Source organism: Lygodium microphyllum, chromosome 12, assembly GCF_053477565.2.
Source record: "Lygodium microphyllum isolate KBCC chromosome 12, Lygodium_microphyllum_v1.1.10, whole genome shotgun sequence".
NCBI classification, from domain to species: Eukaryota; Viridiplantae; Streptophyta; class Polypodiopsida; order Schizaeales; family Lygodiaceae; genus Lygodium; species Lygodium microphyllum.
In genome coordinates, this window is record NC_141146.1 from 89,633,284 (window position 1) to 89,653,714 (window position 20,431).

The following is a 20,431-nucleotide window of genomic DNA, read 5'->3' on the forward strand; positions in this document are numbered from 1 at the left end:
CTCAATTAGACTGTAACTGAGTAATACAATCAAAAGCTACTAATGCATATATCTAATAGAGCATTGTAACTTTAGTGCATGTACAAAACAATGAACCATCGTGAGAGAGAGAAAGAGAGGGGGGCGATAAATCTATACTATTAGTTAACTAGAGGTGGGGGGCGGGTGCCATGTGGCAGCCCCCCACCTCCCCCATAAGAAAAAACAAGAGAACGTGGGGGCGGGTGCCACGCGTCCAGCATCCGCCCCCACCCGCAAAAATCGCGCCCACCCTGGTGCGAAGAGTCGGGGTGAGTCTAGGTGCGGAGCGCCTAGTACCATTGCTTTAAAGGTGCCTAGATGAACTGCGCTTGCGCGAATCTTAGTACGAAGTGTTAGGATAACGAACACCCAAGCTTGCACAGGTATGAGAGTAGGGGAGCACTGGTATGTAATTATTCACCATGTCTAATAAAGCCATAAACCTAGGCGTGGCAGAGCTCTTACAACCTTCAACTTGACAAGTACAAATCCTTTACAAAAATTTTTAAAAGCTAAGAATGCTACCTGAAATGTTTTGCTTGAGCTTGCCACTTTACACTTTTGCGCAAAAGCGCCAATGAGACGTCGACACCTGCAAACGAATGTCCAGCGGCATATTCAGCCCGAATAATATTATTCATTTTTCTGTTAAAAATATCAAAATTAACGAAACTATAAATACAGACAAGGCATGATGACCCCGACGATGTACTCAGCGCGAGGAGGAGACGCGATGGTGGTCCGCGAATGCACTGCCGGTAAGGCTGCCATGGCCTCCTCAATCCTGTTCACCTTCCGGCGGCCCTTCGTGTTGTCGATTCAGGAACGATTCTGATCATATGCCTTCTTGTTCCAGCCGACCTTCAGCAGTTCTTGCTCGTCGCTGTCGATGCTGCCAAGCAAGCTGGACGGGTATTGTCCCCGATCGTCATCAGCTTTTTGAGGAGGATTCTTGTATTCATCCGTCGTTTGTAAGGGTTTTCCTGTTGAAATGTAGGTCATCTCGAGCAACTTTCATGAGGTGAAGACAATCGAGCATAAAGGACAAGTATGATCTCTACCTCTCTTTTCTTTCTTCTTTCTTCTGGAATGCTCGGTAGGGAAATTAAGACATCTTGAGCCTAGATACAAAAGACTATGCAGATACCCCCCCTTGGAGCCCCAAGGACTATGAATGATCATACCCAAGAAGTTTTTGGCATTTTCCCTTGTGGGAATAGGGGCTCTTTTCCCTTGTTTTTCCCTGTAGTGTTCAACATCATGAGCTGCTGCTCGGGAGGCCCCACATGCCTAGCTACGTGCAGTTGGGGACAGGGGCCAGGGCTGGCAGCCCCGTATGTGGTCCTTCCCTCACAAAAGTTCATGATGCTATAGTTCTCATAGGTGAAGAGTAACTTACAGAAAATGTAAACAAATGATCAAATACACTATGCTGATGTGAATACAATGACCTTAAACCTTTGTGTCTCGGCCACTAGGCAATTGGGCAGCTGCAAGTTGTTCAGTAATAACCTCAGCTCTTTTGCCTTTGTATAAAATACTACCTTCTCATATAGTGCCTAATTTTTTTCGTAGCAAAGACCATCCAAATGCACAATTTTTTCATATATGTATAATTAATTTCGAACACACCCATGGCGAATGCACTTAATTACAGCAATTAAGCACTTAATTATAGCAATTAGCAAATGAACATAAATTGAAATGCTCACTTTACCTTCATAAACTTTGACAGTGGACAGCTTGTTGGCCCCAGAACTGGCGCCCCTTTCGGTATTTCTTTAATTTCAATTGCTGATGGATAAATTACAAGCCTTGCTGTTCCAATAATTAGCAAAGCATTCGTGCAAATTGCCCCTTGATTTTCACCCAGGACTTGCTCTAATGGGTCAAATGCTGTCCCAAATTCACAATAGATGGGCTAGCATCTGAAATTCTCACAATTTCACGAATTTTTGGCGCTGATTTCAGTGTACAATGCCTTTGACTGATGACACGTGTCCCAAGGTGGTGCTAAACCCTAATTATTGTTGTAATTTTTGGGTTTACAGCAGTAAACTCTCTCCTATCCACCAAATTTGGCTGTACTCTGCTACCCATGGCTGAAAATCACTGAGAATACTTGAGTATAGACTGGAGGAGATAAGAGAATGCTGTAGAAAGAGAGAAAATTAGCTGAAATGTATCTTCTGATTCGTAGCTCTAATGACAAATCTGATGGTACCAATAGCTTTAAAGGGAGGGAAAATATTAGCTCGGCTGGCGAGCCCTCCTCTTCTACCGCCGTCTCTCTTGAGGCGGAAGAGAAAACCTGTTGCCCGTTCTGTCGCGGCGTGCGATCAGTCGTCGTCGCCTCTCAGAGCCAAATCTGTTCACCTCCTCTCTCTCCACCAAGCTCCCAATGGCTGCCGTTCAGCTTCCACCACCCTCCAACAGCCTTCTCCCTAGTTGCATAGGAAAGTTTTGCGAAGTGACAGCCTTCCTAATGCATTTTCAGTCATTAAATTAATTTTTCAGAATTAATTAATTCTGAAAATTAATTTTAGCCCTTTTGACCCTGCCCATAATTAAACATGCCCATCTGGAATGAAATTGGCTAGGCCATTTGCAACTTGGAGCGGTTCCCAACCTCTGTTGACCCTTAGACTAGCATTAATTAATTAATTAATGCTAGTCCCTAGTGTTATCACTGACACTTAATGACCAAACAATTGTCCTAGGGTCCAATTTGGCACCAATTGACCACCAAAATTCAGTTGGCATAACTTAACACAACTTTTGCCTTTAACACCCATTGCGTCCTCGGGGTCCTTGGCCCGTTCTCATGAAACAACTGCCATGTGCATCACATGTGCTAAACAACCTTGCACATTTGATTAGTAACTTAATCAAATGTTACTAGCAAGATTAAAGCATCTTAAAATTTCACGTCCCCGTGACAGATACTACAAAGATACACTTCCTTAGATTCAGAGCAATGCAAAAGTACTTGCAATGCTTAAAACATTTCTGCAAATTTATGAATGAATTGAAGTGTGTGTCATACTATGAACAGATTCTAAAATGCAGCAAACAGTCTCAAGAAGTGATCAATTGCTGTAACCATAGACAGTGAGGTCCAGATAAGTTGAATCTAGCAGTACGCAGTAGGGTGGCTTGCACAGGGTTATAAAGGTAGGTTGGAGTTGGAGAACTCTGATCTACTTCAAAATATAGCTACTACAAGGAGAGTGATATCGCTTGGGAAGTGGTAGATGGTGGGTGGTAGTTGCTAATGCAAAACAAAGCTGCTTATTGTGGTGGTGTTCTTATTAGGATGGCTAACTTGTTGCATTTGAGAGCAGTAAGCTCATGGATGCCCAAACACATTATACCACTCAAGAGAATAAATTATTAGCGGTCATCTATGTACTTAGAATTTGGTATTATTATTTGTACATGACCCAATTCATTATTTGGATTGACACGATTTATTAAAATACCTTTGTGATTAGCTTGATCTTTGTGGCTGCAAGGTGAGATGGCCGGAGCTTATTCAGGATTTTGACATGGAGATATATTACCAAAAGGGTGCAACTAATGTGGTTGCTAATGATCTTAGTCAGATCCTTGAAAGTTAACGCCTTGACTTTCTTCGAAATTTTAAGTGATTTTTATCCCTTTCTCAAAGGGTGTTGCCAAAATGATCCTTACTTTAGTAGGATTTGGGAATTAGTCCAAGATGGACCTAGTAGCCTAGAAAGCTTTGATGGTTTGGATGTCTAAGAGTTGGCTATTGAGAGAAAGATGGTAGAAGAATATTTCATTTGTAACGAATTACTATTTAAGCAAGGCTAAATATGTGTGCCTAATGATGTGGATATCCATAAAAATATTTTGTAGTGTCATGCTACATTGAGCATGGGACACCCAAGCATATATACTTTGGCCTTGGTCACTTGTTCTTTTATTGGCCATACGAAAACCTTGGTTGAGTCTCATGTATGTGAGTATCTGTAGTTCTCGCTTTATAAAGCTGAATGGCACAAGTAAGCGGGAATGTTATATGGTTGATAGGTTCCTGACAACAAATGGAGTAGAAGTTCTATGGATTTTGTAGTAGGATTACCTTGCATGAATCAAGGTCATGATGCAATTTGAGTCGTGATTGACCAATTGACAAAAGTGGCTCAGTTTATTACGTCAAAGATGATGAAGTTCACTAGCCAATTCTGATAGACTAACTTCTAAAAATTGGAAACACCATTGTTCTTGTCCTAGGAGTATCTTGAGATCAATGGATGGACTGAGAGGACGACTGAGGATATATTGCATGTAATTGCCTTCCATAGACAATTTGATTAGGAGCACTATCTTCCAAAGATTGAGTTTGCTTATAACAATAGTAAATGTTTAGCTAAATGGGTAGGGTCCATTTATGTTGACGTATGGTTATGAGCCAAAACCACCGATTGCCGTCAAGCTCAAGGAGATGAAGCTATAGTTTATGGTTAAGTTTTGGCACAATATACACGAGATGTTGACGATTGTGAGAGAAAGCATCAAAACCCGGCCAAGATCATGCTACATTTAATGCTAACCAAAATTGTACTCCTTGAAGTCCTAAAGAGCTCTAATTCAATAACTACTGGCAAGTATTATAGGTTATCTTTGAGGTTTCGTGGTCTCCAGATTACCAAGAACTTGGTGTCCTATGTGAGTCGTTTAAAAAAATGATTGGGGCAAGGTGAACTAATAGTTCCAATTGAGAAAGCCCTTTTGTTGGAGGGTATTGCTTGTTATGTTATGTTCCACTTGAATCAGATTGATTCTTGGTCATAGGACTAAACGATCCCATTGGACCATCTTGAGTATTTGATCAAGTGGAAAAAACGCTTGGAGGCAGAGGCTACTGGGGAGTTGGTACGCCCATTGAAGAGTCGTTACTCCACTTCATGCTTGAAGACATTGCTTAGGACGACAATCATTCATAAGGGGGGAAGTGTTACATCTTTGGGCCTCTGGATGGGCACTAGTAGTCATGAAGTGATGTAGTGTGAATGCACTAGTGACGCTTTGGGTTAGGGCAGCCAAGTCTTATTTATTAGATTGAAAGCCCTATTGTGCACATCATTGTGTGATCACCACTCTTGGACTCTTGATTGTAGGCCAATGTGTCTGTACATTGGGATAGTGTGGCTCTGGTGGAATGAGACGCAAGCTCTTGGGATATGGGTGTGTACTATGGCCCAATGTGCGGCTAACTCCCAAGCTTGGGGCTGAGCTCATTTGGCTCTATGGCTAGGAGGCGAGTTTAATATTGGTTCCTTTTATATTAATGGATGTAGCTTGTTTCACATCTTGTGTATAGATTGCTCTTGGGATGTGGTTGTGGCCTAATGTGTAGCTAGCTCCTAGGCTCCGTGGGGTGAGCCCATTTGGCTTTATGGCTGGGAGGTGAGTTTGATGTTAGTTTCTTTTATGTTCATGCATGTAGCTTGTGTCACATCTTGTGTGCAGGTTGGATCCTAGGTGGAGGTTTCGACATGTATTTTGCAAGAATAGCTCATTGGCCAAGATCGGAGGCATTGGGACAGCTAAGTTAGACACTAATGGAGGCCTCAACCTTATTACGGTGGATGATATATAGTATGTGCCCCAATTAGAGGTGAATCTCTTATTCATCTACCAACTTTGCCTCTTGGAAAGAGTTGTATTTTTATCTTCCCACTAAGACCATGGTCAAGATGTTCGATTATGCTACTAGTCTAGTGATAGCTTGAGGTGAGGTATAGACTAAGTCTATTTGAAGTTGCAGTTTCTACAACAACCGAGAGTCAAGGCTTTGAGGTCATCACATATATGGCTTAGCTACAACTAGAACACCTATCGATGATGAGCAGCTTTTGTATTTTAGGTTAGACCACCTTAGCTACAACTCTTTGTAGGAGTTGTTGAGGCACTAGTTAGTTGAGGGCCTTCCTTGCCTAAAATTGGCTAGGGATGTGTGTTGAGAATATTATTTGGGAAACAATAGGAAACCCAATATTCGACTCATGGAGTTGAGGGTATACTTAGGTTGATTCATCTTGATTTGAGTGGGAAATGATCCGCAACTTTTGTTAATGCTGTTGAGAAACCCTTCATCCTTCACCCGCAGTTTGCATTTAGGGTTTGCAGCCCCAAAAAGAGGCGCTGTCCTAGATTGATTGTGCCTATTTATAGGCCACTCTCTCATTCATTCCTCACGGCTGATTCATTCAGTCCGCCACCTCTTCTCTCCGGCCTCTCCACTACCCTCACACCCCTTCAGGAGGACATTGCGGTTCGTGGTTCGTGGCTGTCTTCATCATCTTCCTTGTGCTACGGCACCCTTGTTTCCTTGTATCACATTCACTCCATGATTCAGAACTTCATCATTCCATTCATAAGAGTTTCTTCTTTCTTCTATTCTCTTCTCCATGTTTGTCGAGTTCACGCCGTGTTCCTCCCCGCAAACCCTAGTGTTTCGCTAGTATGTCATCTTTTGACATGGTATTAGAGCTGGATTTGCTCAAACAGCAGCAAAGATCCTCCACTCTAGTGAAGGCAAAGAGCAATGGCGGGTTCGGCATCCACTTCTCGTCTTCTGCTACTGTGCTTTATTACCCCATTTTACTGCTGTGTTCTACTGCGGCGTTTTACTGCGACGTTCTATTGCTACGTTTTACTGGAACGTTCTATTGCGGCGTTCTACTGTTACGTTCTATTGCGGCGTTCTACTGCTGCGTTTTACTATGACATTTTATTGCTGCGTTTTACTGCTGTGCGTTGGGAGATATCCTTTTTCTCCCTCCCACCCTCCCTTATCCAGTTTACCACACCGGTACCATGGCGTCTCCATTGACAGTTGCCCTTCTACTGGGTGCTCCTGCCGCGGCACGAACGGTCATCCCATTGAAGACTATCGACATTGACCTTTGCTTCCCACCCCTCCGGAGTATATGTGTCTTCTATTCGGCACTCCTTGTGCCACCTCTTTTTTCTAGGCCATAGAGATCGTTCTACATCGGCTATTAAAGTATTATGCTCAAGGCAATAAGCCGCACCCGACACGCACTAAGTCCTTTCGAGTACACGGTGGCTCTAAGACCTTACGAGGCGATAAGCCCTCCTGAAGACCACCCCACTGCGCGGAGGTTTCCCCTACCTACTTCTGGGTATAGTGGTTTCCACGGCCCACATCTCCTCCAGAGTCCACTCTCCTGAGAGCTCGCAACTGTTCACCACCCTTGGCTCATCCTAAGCTTCCTTCTTCTCCACCCTCTTTCACTCAGGTTTGAGAGGCCACTTCTGGGTGCTTTCCGGCTTCTTCTTTCGAGCCTCAGATACCTTCTTCGGCATGACCTGTCAGAAGTGGTGTAGCAATGGAAGCATAAACATGTGCTGAAATAAACTGCTGAACACAAGACAAAAGAAAAGAAAGAGATAACACAATACAGATGAGAACTTAGATGTATACTCGGGAAATGGAGTCCATATACCAAGACATGAGATAGTACAGATACAATGTGAGTCACCGGCTGTGGAGGCACTAGCACCTGCTTCCTCTCCCCAGAAACTGTCAAGTGATGAATGAATGTGGAGGGGGAGGCTGACAATAAATAGGTTAAAATAAATGCCTAAAATATGACAGGTCGGTCAGCATTAAATGCTGGCCGACTGGCTGCAAATAATGCCAATCCACAATAAACAATGGCAAATAAAATGCCTAAATAATCTCTGATGCCAGCCTACTGAACCACAAGTCTAGACTCAATCATGAGCTGACTAATCTGCTAACACCCTCTCTCAGATCGTGGTTGGGTGATCTGATACAATACAATATACAATGATAATGTCACATCATAGTACACACAACAATGTCCAATATAGTAGAGCCATGGATACCCAAGTAGTGGGTGCGCAAGCCACCACCAAGGTGCCTCGGAGAGAACCTGATGTCAATGTCGATCGAACCAGCTCCTGAAGATAGAGAATATCATAGCAGCTCTCAATGTCTGTCAACAATGCCGTTGAAGTAGCACATGTGGCCATCCTGTCACCAATGCCACAGCGCATAAATGACCATGGATTCCCCGTCTTTGGCCAGACCGCCAAAGTGTCCCCTCATGTGAGCTCCAGATGAAAGCCATCCGCTTTCTATCAAAGAACCAGCCCATCATGAACCTGGATATCAATCCCAGCTCCAGGATTTGTACCTGCCAGACTTCGGTCGATGCGTCAAGGATGTCCCTCCCTGGATCTTGTGCATCTGCATAGAAATATAGATGAGGCATGGTTGCCCCATCTCACCACCCTCTCACACTCCCTCTTTGGCATTGGAGAGTTGTGAGGGATGACCTCATCACCACCACTAGAAAGAAGCTGAGGAAGGGGCTACTAAGCCCTTCCCACAATCCGAAGAAGAGGATCCCTTCCGTGCCTTGGACTTTGCCTTGGCCGGAGGATCGGAATCGAAATCTGAGGCAGATGATGGCTCGGTGGAGGAGTCCGCATCCCGCTTGGTCTTCTGCTCCTTTTTCTTCTTTGAAGCCGCTAACTCTTTGCAGTCCTTCCTTAAATGACCCTTCTTGCCACAGTGGTAACATTGGGCCTTCGACTTCTTCATCTGCAAACCCCTCTCTGAAGCTGCAAGAGCCTCACCTGAACCTCCATAATGTGACGGAAGCGTCCCCTGTAGTCGCAAGGTAGCCTCATGCTCAAGTGGCATTGAGGACATATGAAGAAAACTGACAGGAGTGGTAGATGTCTGCGCCCGTAAGGCATGCACCACTCCATCAAACTCCCGAGGAAGCTTGTAGAGTACCGTACCAACAAGATGTACCTTTGATAGGGCAAACTGCATAGTGCGAAGCTGATCCTGGAGTTGGGTAACTCGAAGTAGGAATGATTGAATCGTATCTTTGGTTTCAAACTTCAGTTGCTGGAGCTGGCCATAGAGAGTAACGGCCCGCATGGTGGAAGGAGCCTCGTACATCAATTGCAACTTCGACCATATGTCGGAAGCTGTCTTACAGGAGGTGACCGCCGGTAGGACTTCTTCGGAAATACACTGAAGTAATGTCGAATCAGCACGGGCATCATCCGAATCCCATGTAAGGACTGCCTCCTCATGGTTGTCTTCATCAAAATCAGATGGAATAGGAGAAGGTTGTTGAGGACGTGCCATAGCTCCACCAACCACGTATCATAACCGCTTCTGGATAAACCAAGCCTTCATCTCAGCACTCCACGTGTAATAATCAGGTCCATGGAGCTTGTCATCAGTGGATGTGCATGGAGGAGCTATCTGGAGAAGAGTTAGAAAAGAAGTAGAGAAAAGAAGGGATTGGGAGATAGGGAACACAGCTAAACCACGAGCACAGACTGCAAAAAGCAAGAGTTAACATACAGTATAACCCAAAATCTGATCAAAATAAGACAAAAGTTGCTGTAAGAAGTCAAAAAAACAATTGAAAAACTGTCAAAAACAGCAAAAACGGCCTGATAATGTAAGTGCCCAGCCACGAGGAGATGTAGAGGCACCAAAACGCAAGCTGAAACACATGCGCAGGCTGTACGGATGCTGACGTCAGCAAAAAACGTAGGCAAAACAGGTCGTTTGGTTGGAGCAGCAGCTGCCTGATCAGTAAGAGTGAAAACAGTCTTGAAATCAGCAAGAAAACACAGCAGAAACACAAATCCTGAGCTCTGATACCATGTCAGAAGTGGTGCAGCAATGGAAGCATAAACATGTGCTGAAATAAACTGTTGAACACAAGACAAAAGAAAAGAAAGAGATAACACAATACAGATGATAACTTAGATGTATGCTCGGGAAATGGAATCCATATACCAAGACATGAGATAGTACAGATACAATGTGAGTTACCGGCTGTGGACACACTGGCACTTGCTCCCTCTCCCTAGAAACTGTCAAGTGATGAATGAATGTGGAGGAGGGAGGCTGACAATAAATAGGCCAAAATAAATGCCTAAAATATGAAAGGTCGGCCAGCATTTAAGGTCGGCCAGCATTAAATGCTGGCCGACTGGTTGCAAATAATGCCAATCCACAATAAACAATGGCAAATAAAATGCCTAAATAATCTCTGATGCGAGCCTATTGAACCACAAGTCCAGACTCAACCATGAGCTGACTAATCTGCTAACACGATTAGCGGCACTTCCTTCGTCATCAAATGCTTCGCAGTCCATGAGCCATGAGTGGTTGGATTCCCTTTCTCTCTCAAATTGGGATTTAGAGGGGGATTTTTTTTCTTCGGCTTCAAAGGGGGCTCCCATTTTTCCTCCTCCAAATTCAGAGAGGGACCCTATGTGCCGTGAAGTTCTTCACACACCACCTTTCACTTTCAAGGAGTGGCTCTCCTTTGAGCAGTCATTTCCTCTACTCATACCCAGGATCTAGAGGATCCATCTAGATCGGGGCCCTTGGGTCTTCAGCAGGGACTTGGTGGTTAGGCCTTCGTATTCCTTCCAGCATGGAGTCACGAAGCTAGTAGCTTCTCTCCCGAGGTTGAGTTTCGGGTTCTACAGCTCATTCAGTCTCCTAGCTATCTTCAAAGGTCTCCTTTCAGGTGGTATTCTTAGATTACAAGGTGGATCTTCTTTGTCCCTTGGTCAGCATGGAGCCACATCTCGAGATCGAGTACGGGCATATCCTTATGGTTCTCGGCACCACACAAAGTCCGACGTTCCTCCTATGCATTGCATGATTTCATCATCTTTGTACTAGGGCGTTTGGGCAAGTAAACAATTTCCCCACGAGGGACATTGTCCAAGTGGCACATGCTGCATGAGCATTCTTCAGCATGTAGCATTGCATCTCCACCTCACTCTTCTCTTGTTCCCCTTTTTGGGGTTGAGAGGGGGTGTTGAGAAACCCTTCACCCTTCACCCGCAGTTTGCGTTTTTGCGTTTCTGCGTTTTGCGTTTAGGGTTTGAGTTTAGGGTTTACAGCCCGGCGCCATCCTAGTTTGATTGTGCCTATTTATAGGCCACTCTCTTATTCATTCCTCACGGCTGATTCATTTAGTCTGTCACCTCTTCTCTCCAGCCTCTCCACTACCCTCACACCCCTTCAGGAGGACATTGCAGTTCGTGGTTCGTGGCTGTCTTCATCATCTTCCTTGTGCTACGGTATCCTTGTTTCCTTGTACCACATTCACTCCATGATTCAAAACTTCATCATTCCATTCATCAGAGTTTCTTCTCTCTTCTCTTCTCTTCTCCATGTTTGCCGAGTTCACTTCGTGTTCCTCCCCGCAAACCCTACTGTCTCGCTGGTATGTCATCTTTTGACATTTAGAATATTACTTTCTTTTAATGGTTGATTACCCTCGCTACATGTGGATGTGCTTTCTTAAAGAGAAGTGTAATGCTTCACCTACTTTGTTACATGGGCTAGGTTAGTGACACATCAAATGGATGTTTGCCTAGGGACAAGGAGTGATAATGGTGGTGAGTTCGTCTCCCATAAATTCTCCGAGTTTCTACATGAGCACAACATTCAATTTCAACTCGCCTCAACCAACTCCCCTTCCAAAATGGAGTGGTTGAGTGTGGGAACCCAATAGTGATGAACATGGCACGCTGCATACCTTTTGCAGTTGAGTTGACAACGGTGAACGCACCTTTGGTTAGAAGTAGGGCATCGACATACATGGTTGAGAGGGGTTCCAACTTCCTACCCTTCACTTGGTACTTGTATGTTTCAGCATTGTCTTCGACATTGCCTCCATGGCCTTGGGCACATCTTTTTCAGGGAAGTGTTCCATGAATGGGAAAGGAGACTTTGATCTGCACGAGATGTCTTTTGTCACGAGAGAGGTTTGCAAATAGCACTGTCTTGTGCACTCAACTCTCAACTCTCAACTCAGATTTTTGACTCTCAACCCACAAGGCGCTAGAGGAAAAATGCCCCTCTAGTATGCTAAGATAAGAAGAGATTACTATGATGCGACATAGATATGATGGATGGGACAGCGCCTTAGATGGGTAATCTGCCAAAAAGCTGGTGTCTTGGAGATAAATTGAGTGTGACCAAAATGAAGCTGGACACTTTTCTAGTGAGGTAGTGCTGTGTATAGCCCCTAGTTCTTTTCAGATTTTGGAGCCCTACTCTAGATTTCGGCCCTACATTGTAAATTGAAGGGTCTGGTGCCTAAACTTGGAATTAACTAGGGTTTCTCTTCTTAAAACTTGCTAATGATGATATTGAGTTTCTAGATCTGACAAATCAGCTTGCAAATCTGAAAATGTTTGAACTTACTGTTGACTACAGCTTCTCTATTTTAGAATTTGCAGAATGGTGTTATTGAGTTCTAGCAAATTGCTTTCAGATCTGACAAATTCATTTGAAAGACTGAAATGTTCTAATCTTAAAAGTTACATTTTTGGCAACTACCTTGTCAGGACGAGACTGTAATGCATTCTTCTGGCTTGGAAATAATGTAATAAATAAATAGAAACCTAGAAAATGCTGTAAAAGTGACAACCATGAAAAGAAAAAAAAGCAATAGTAAGCAGAGAAGATATTGAAAGGGCATAAGCATGGTCAATGCATTATAAATGCTGACCTTCCCACAATAAAAAGCACAATAGGACCAAATCAAACTCATCAGAAACAAGATGCAACCATGATCTGAGTGGAGACTCGTCCCAATGATGGCTGAGATACTTGAGGAATTCTAAAATTCCTCATGTAAAGGGGGTTAGAACATTCCCACCCTATCACCGACTGAGCTTAAAGGCGTTTTTAATTCTAGATCAACATGCTATCATGTAGTAGCTTTAGAAGTAACCAATGGACATAGAATATTGCCATTAGTTTGATTTTCTTCCTCTTCAAGGAATACTTACATACTAGTGAAGTTTTCAGAATCTTTAATGCCATCACGTGCCTCATAACTTGAAGTTTTAGCTAACTCAGGAAACAGTTTGGTTCAAGTTCTAAGGTGTCACATTGAGATAGGAGAATCGCAACTCATTTTGTGTTACCATTCAAAATCTTGAAGAGGGTGGGAACATTAACTTAGCAACTTGAACTGCCTGTCCACACAAAATTGCATCCTGTATTTCTTATGAAACCTTATGTTGCTAATCCTTCTCATGTTTGGCAGGACAAGTCTAAGATTCAAGGAGATGGAACCTTGAGGGTGTAACCACAGTATGTTTTGGATAGGTGACAGAAGCAACTTAGGAATAGGACAATAGTTGAAGTTCTAGTAAAATGGGATGTATATCTAGTGGAAGGTCCTTCTCGGGTAGATTTGGATTCTGGAGAGTCAACATTCAAATTTACCTCAAATTTCCTCATATTTAAGTTACTTGATCCTTGTGTACTATACTTGATTTGTGTTTGCATGTATTATGAATGTTTTACTATTTTTACTTGTTTTAGAAAAAGTTTGAAGTATTGAATTTCAAAATTTACATTTTCCCTTTTCCTGTTGTGCTTTTCTTTATACCTTTCACCCGGCTACAAATATGCAGGTTGATCTTGTGACAGAGACTGACAAGGCCTGTGAAAAACTAATTTTCGAATATATCGGAGAAAAGTTCCCTGATCATGAGGTACATAATATTGCTGTGAGGTATCATATATATTTTGTCATATAATATTTTACATGAACATAATTTTCTTTATTTCAGCTGATAGGAGAAGAGACAACAGCTCTTTCTGGGGGTTTTGATCTCACAGATGCACCAACGTGGATTGTTGATCCCTTGGATGGGACTACAAATTTTGTTCACAGGTCAGAATTTGGCATAATACAACTCGCTTTTTTTCTGATTGCTGCAAAGTTAAGATGTGGGTTAAGATTGGAATGAGATGGTAGTGGCCGGGTTCTCATATTTCTCTCATTTTTCATGCATATGCATGCAATTGCATGCTTGTGCATATAAGAAATAGTTTGCTTTGAAAGTTGTTTCACATACTTAGTCGTTTGCAGGTTTCCATTTGTTTGTGTATCAATTGGCTTAACCATTGGGAAAATACCAACTGTGGGAGTTGTCTACAATCCAATACTTGATGAGGTAAAACCTCTTGGATGTATCACTATATCTTGAAGGTCTCACTGGCATTTTTGTTTATACAAACACTGGTCATACTCAATATTGATAGAATTATATTCACTCTAGTCAATTCAGAAGGCAGGCCAAACTAGTGAAGTATGATCCTCATTTTCAAGTTGAAACAATCCTAACATTAAGATTGGATTGGACCAGATCTACATGTTTTCATCTATAGCAGCCAGTTTGCATTAGTAGACAGTGTCTGTCAGTCTCAGTCAGTCTATTGTGCTAAGACCTCATGTGGATGAATTTCTGTTATACTTTGACTTTATGTGCAGAATTTCTTAACAGTGATTGAGGATCCATACTCCATAAGCATTCTTGATGCATGTTTGCTTGTATATTGAACTAATGTTCTTCCAACATTAAGAAAGGAATTATTCCTATGTTATAGAAGCAGGGGCTTTAATTGTGTTATGGGTACCCTGTTTCTCTCTCTAGACTATCTACTGTGAATGACAGTTAGGCATGATTGACTGCAACGCCAATGAGGCATGGTGAAACAGTGAGATCCTGGATATGAAGCATAAGCATCGGAGGAGCCAGTATATCCAGCTCCCTCCTGGGCGGACCCCTCAGATGGCTCAGTGACATCTGAGGTATTACTTCAGAGAGACAGATGATATCTACTCCACTACATGAGCTCACCTAGCAGTTCAGTGAGGCTCTACATAATACAGCAGGGGCAACATTTCCACTCTCACAGTCCCAGAGAGCTCCCTCTGGGATGATATTTTGCAACAGTTTTCTGTTATGCGTTTTTTGTTCTCTTTCCAAAGATATACTGCTGGGTTGAGTTCTGATACTTTGCAACAGTTGATATGATGATGACTGCTGTGAGACTAGGGCTTGCCTACAGAGAGATGTAGCATTGGGATCCACTACTCACAGGTAGGCACAACTATTCTTCAAATGCCTCATATGGCAAAAGAAGAGAGCAATCTTAGCCTAGTTGGAGAGAGATTTGTCCTGATTGTTCTGAGCTAGGATTCTAGAGAGGCTTGGAGGCTTTTCAGAGAGCACTGTCTAGTCACACCCATTATATCTCCTCATACATGGGAGCAGTATACAGCCAGCCTCTGCACAATGGCAGCCAGCCTTCTCTCTCTGATTCACCAAAGCCTTGCACAGAGACAACAACTTTTTTCACAGCGAAAATGATCCAAGCAGCTATTGACAGACTCAGGAGAGGTAAGGCACAAGATCATGATGGTTTAGTAGTGGAGCATTTGATACATGCTAGGGATTTGATGGCTGGATTCCTAGCATCTATGTTTTATAGAGCTATGTGCAAAGGCTTTCTAGAGAGCTGGAGCACTAAAACTATTGTGCCTATCCTCAAGTTAGATGATCTTATCTTACCCAGTAATTACTGAAATATCATGCTTGGTCACACATTGACTAAGCTTTATGCCTCCATCCTTGAACATAAGCTAAGCTGTTAGGCGAAGAGGTGGGATTTCAGAGCATGGGGGAGTCTGCTTTTAGGAGAGGCTTCTTTACACTGGATCGCATCCTTACACACAGAGTGATTATTGAGGAGGGCAGAGCTCATGGTAGACAAATCTACTGCTGCTTCGTGGATTTCTGCAAAGCCTTTGATACAATACTGTGAGCAAAACTGTTACATAGGCTATATGCTACGGGAGTATTGAGGGACCTCATATGGGAGATTTTAGCACTATATGAGAGGGTCATTGGTAGAGTGTGGATACCTGAGGGTGGGTCTGTCAGCACTTGTTCATTTGACCATTGGGGTGAAACAGGGATGCCCCTCTCTTTGATACTATTTGGGTTTTATATTGACAGGATCTCTAATTATATCACCCAAGGTGGGATAGAGAAGCCTTGCTAGCTAACACTTGGATATTCCTATTATTATATGTTGATGACATTATGTTGATAGGTGACTCTCTACACGGACTCCAAAGATATTTGGATGCACTAATTCTCATGCATTAGACAGCGGGCTTTCAGTGAACCTTAGTAAAATCAAGGTTATGGTGTTCAATACCACATCACAGTGGATCAGGAGATCAGCACCTGTGTTTACCTATGGGCAGGAGGAGATAGAGTATGTAGATTCTTATACATACTTGAAAGTCCTATTCACAAGTCCCACTTTCTCTATGAAAGAGGTAGTGAATACTACATTGATACGAGGTCAGCACTGGGTGAATTGGAGAGGATGTGTTTAAAGGTTCAGTTCTAGGAACCATGCACTGAGCTATGGCTATTTGATATACTGGTCACATCTACATCACTCTATGGAGTGTAGGTATGGGAGCCTAGACGACCATATGCCGTGTATATGATGGATGGAGATTGATGGAGAGGCCCTTGGTATCCTCATACATATGTAAGGTCTCTCTCCTGCATGAGATCATTAGAGCTGAGCTAGGGGCTACATCGATTGTAGTAGAGGCCCTCACCATATCCATGATCTCCATGATGATTAAATGTATGGACTCTATCCTAGATGAGGTCATCAGAGCTGATTTAGGGGCTACATCAATTGTAGTAGAGGCCCTCACTATATTGGTTTCATTCATACACGGCCTATGAGATCTACCTAGACACAGATAGAGATGTGCAACTTGCTTCGAGTCCTCTTGATAGCTTGCTAGGGAGGGAGATAACTCATGTTTGTGTGCATAGATGTCAAACTAGTTTGAGCTATATGACTCTAGCATGGACAGACTACTCCTCTTTCAGTATTCTCTTAATGTACCATCTCTCACTTGGGAGCCATTCAGAGATTAGGAAAATTACTAGGGTGGACCTCACTCTGTTGGATACCAAGAGGGGACATGGTTGCCACTAGAGCATCAGTCGGGGACAAAGATGGCTTTCTATCAAGAGCATCTCCTCTATACCACAAATGATGGCTTTACTATTTGTTTGAGATACATGGATACCCACCTTTCTCATGGGATCGGATGTGCTATTGGCCTGCACCTCCTTACACCAATCAGACATTGAGACTAGTTGCCACTAGCATATATAGATCCATACTCCCAGAGTAGCACACATTCCAGATATGTCAATTGAAGCCAGAGAAAGAGGAGCATTACATCTGTCACTACTCAGCCTCTTATGAGATTTGAGGGTGCTTTCATTGTCTCTTTAGGGACAGGTTTGGGCTACTATCAAGAGTCTTGGATTACATTGAACAACAATGTCTTGGCCTCTTTCTCCTTGAGATGTGACAGCTCAAAGAGACTCTCCTCAGGAATAGAGCTCTAGTGCATCGAGTGTTGAGAAATCACTTATTCTGTATAGTCACTTGATTTAGGGTTTTGCACTGACAGCCCCAAAATGGGCTGAGTGCCTATATTATGGGCACTTTTTTAGTGGGGTGCCCACATAGTGAGGAGCCACCCTAGACTGATTGAGGCCTACTTATAGGCCACCTCTCCACACATTCTTACATTTCTTTAGTTACTCTTCCTCATTTCTTCTTTTGATGCTCTCTCACACTCTTCCATATTCTTTTCTCCTTTCTCCATCCTCTCCATTGCCATTCACACCTCGTGAGGACATTATGGTTTGTGGCTTCTACATCCATCTTCACTTGGTGCTTTACTGGGGTGTTCTATTGTTGTATTCTATTGCTGTGTTCTTCTGTGGCGTTTTACTATGGCATTTTGATGTGAACACTTCTATGCACATGGGTACTTTTACATTCTTGTTGGGGAACGGATTTTCCCCCTTGTGATGACACCCCTCAAGGGTGTGGTACTTTAGTACCTTAGGATTGTACTTTCATTATTCATTCTCACATCAGTGAATGTGATGTTCTAGCGTGTGCACACACACACACACACACACACATACACACACACTCTCTCTCTCTCTCTCTCTCTCTCTCTCATAATGGGTGGTTATATTATATCAAACGATATCAAACTACATGAGGAACAAAAAAGTCACAGCAAAGGAGTAGAAGAAATTGCTATATGCCAAGGAAACAAGTCCTTCCTAGGGAAAATGTTAGCATATTGAATGAGATCTAACTACCAATATAGAAGACCCTATATCCTTGGATACTAGAGGCTAAATAAAAAATGCATGCATTCCAGATGACCCAATTATGCCAATAGCCCCAAAATCTAAGAAAGTGGAATAATATATCACACACATACACACACACTCTCTCTCTCTCTCTCTCTCTCTCTCTATGTTTATTAGTCATTGTGAGAGAGAGAGTGTGTGTGGTTGAGCTCCTACCCAATAGTGGTATCAAAGCAGGTTCTATCGGTCACCATTGTTGGTGCGAACTTTTGAGCTACTCCACCTTGTTGCCCTATAGAGTCACCATTGACATTTAGCTCAGCCCCTTTCATCCCAAGAGCTTAGCTCCTTGCCAGCTTGCAAGAAGCTTCGCCACTTGTGCACCCATTTTTACTTGCCCGATGCCCCACTCCTCCTGTGGATTGCCAGGTGCTGCTTGTAGCTTGTGACACTGCTAGGACTTGTTGGAGCATCACCTAGCTTTACGTGTCATGCACTATGCCCTTGCCTTTAGCTTCCCTGATTAAGCCATGTGCACTTGCTAGACATCGCTCACCATGTGCTTGCTACTTGTTGCCTTCAGGTGCCACCCTTCACCACCCACGCCTATTATTCTCTATGTATCCTAGGCTTTCGTCCGTACACACCACCAGCCTATTCACCAAGTGTAGTTGGATCCATAACCATTGACCTGAGCGCTAGCCACTTTTGACTTGAGCTCATTGAGCTCATCGACATTGTTAGTATTGCCACTCAAACATTCAGTTTGTAAGCTGTGTTTCTCACTTTGATTCTTCTTGTATTTCTTTCACATAGGTGTTTGGACGTCAGTAAGTTAGCCCCTCATTGGGGCACTCCTGCTTCGTGTTTGAGCTGCATTTGTGCATGCACATAGCGCAAGTATTACCATGGCTGCTCAAAATGATTTACGTGGGTTGTTTGGTAATGATGATAAGAACGATGGTTCAAGCTATCTGATTGGGTGTACGTGATGCACCACATGTTGGTTGCAAAGCAACTTTGAGGTTACGTATCCAGTACAGAGATTAGGCTTGTAGGCACTATTATGCAGCCTGTTGTAGGTACATCCAGTGGTTCGCCTACTATTTCTAGGGGCTCATTATCTTCAGCTCTAGCTCCCCCTTCCACTATAGATCAATTGAGATGGGATGGGAGAGAGCCAGGTATATGCATTGACGGCACTTTCTTGCAAAAGACGAGTCATTCTGCACATTTGGTCTTGTACTTGGGCCAAGCATGCATGGGATCTACTTACCTCTTTGTATCAGTTGTGCAATGAAGTTTGTGTGGCCTATTTGTGCAAGTGATTGGAGATTGAGTACATGATCGAGGAAGATTCCACAGATGCCTTGTAATAAAGATTAAGGACTCAAGCAACAGTTTGCCAACATTGATAAGATCATTCAACTCATCTCTAGTGTCTAAAGTTTTGGGTGGTTTGCCAGATTCCTATCAGAACTTTGCTATTACTCTTCGTTTGTTAGTCAAGGGTAATGCTAATGTTTACTCATTTGATGAGTTGGTATCTTGGCTGTTGCAAGAAGAGTAGTCTCAAATGAATTGCTTGAGTATGGACACATGGATCAGGCATTTGCACCCAGCCAAAGGGCAAAGGAAAGTCATGGCACCCATCAAGTTTGAAGGCAAAGAGCAAGGCATCCCCATCTTCCAATTCTCATGTCAATAAGGACAAGTGTAAGAGGAAGAAAAGATGCAATTATTCAGGAAAAGTGCACCCAGCCAAAGGGCAAAGGAAAGTCATGGCACCCATCAAGTTTGAAGGCAAAGAGCAAGGCATCCCCATCTTCCAATTCTCATGTCAATAAGGACAAGGGTAAGAGGAAGAAAAGATGCAATTATTCAGGAAAAGTGCCCATGTCATTGAGGAATTTTGAAAGCGCATAGGTAGTGAAAATGCGGTTTTAGCAGAAGTTGAGCACCATGGAGCATGCCGTGAAGTTCGCAATGAGTTAGATTGCATTGGGACCATAGTTGGAGCATGGTTTGTTAAGGTCTAGGGATACTTGTTATCCCAAAGTTGCACAATGTACTTACTAGCCACACCAACCCACACTTCATAGCACATCAATCAAAGGGCTTGTCCTCACCTTTTGTGCAACATTGAAGCTTTTCTGAAGAGCTGAAGCTAGGTGGATTTCAGTTCTATCACACATAGCTGCATAGCAAGCTGTACACTACCATTAACTCACAAACTACTCTCTAAGATTTAGACTTTAATTTGTAGGAAATACCACACAAGGCTTTAATCTTTCTT

General features: G+C 43.1%; 1 protein-coding gene across 6 annotated transcripts in view; it reads left to right on the plus strand.

Annotated features, from left to right (window-relative positions):
* Positions 1-679: 679 nt before the first annotated feature.
* Positions 680-20,431, plus strand: part of VTC4 (Inositol monophosphatase family protein) — a 94,208-nt gene continuing 74,456 nt past the window's right edge. For 4 of the 6 annotated variants that reach the window (XM_087689712.1, XM_087689710.1, XM_087689709.1 and 1 more), the window contains exons 1-6: positions 681-779; positions 878-933; positions 1,019-1,069; positions 13,537-13,617; positions 13,696-13,799; positions 13,998-14,082. In XM_087689712.1, coding sequence (XP_087545838.1) covers positions 713-779; positions 878-933; positions 1,019-1,069; positions 13,537-13,617; positions 13,696-13,799; positions 13,998-14,082 — 444 coding nt within the window. In that variant the 5' untranslated portion in view covers positions 681-712. Of the gene's footprint in view, positions 780-877; positions 934-1,018; positions 1,070-13,536; positions 13,618-13,695; positions 13,800-13,997; positions 14,083-20,431 lie in introns of all 6 variants that reach the window. The other 2 variants (XM_087689708.1, XM_087689711.1) reach the window with 2 other exon arrangements.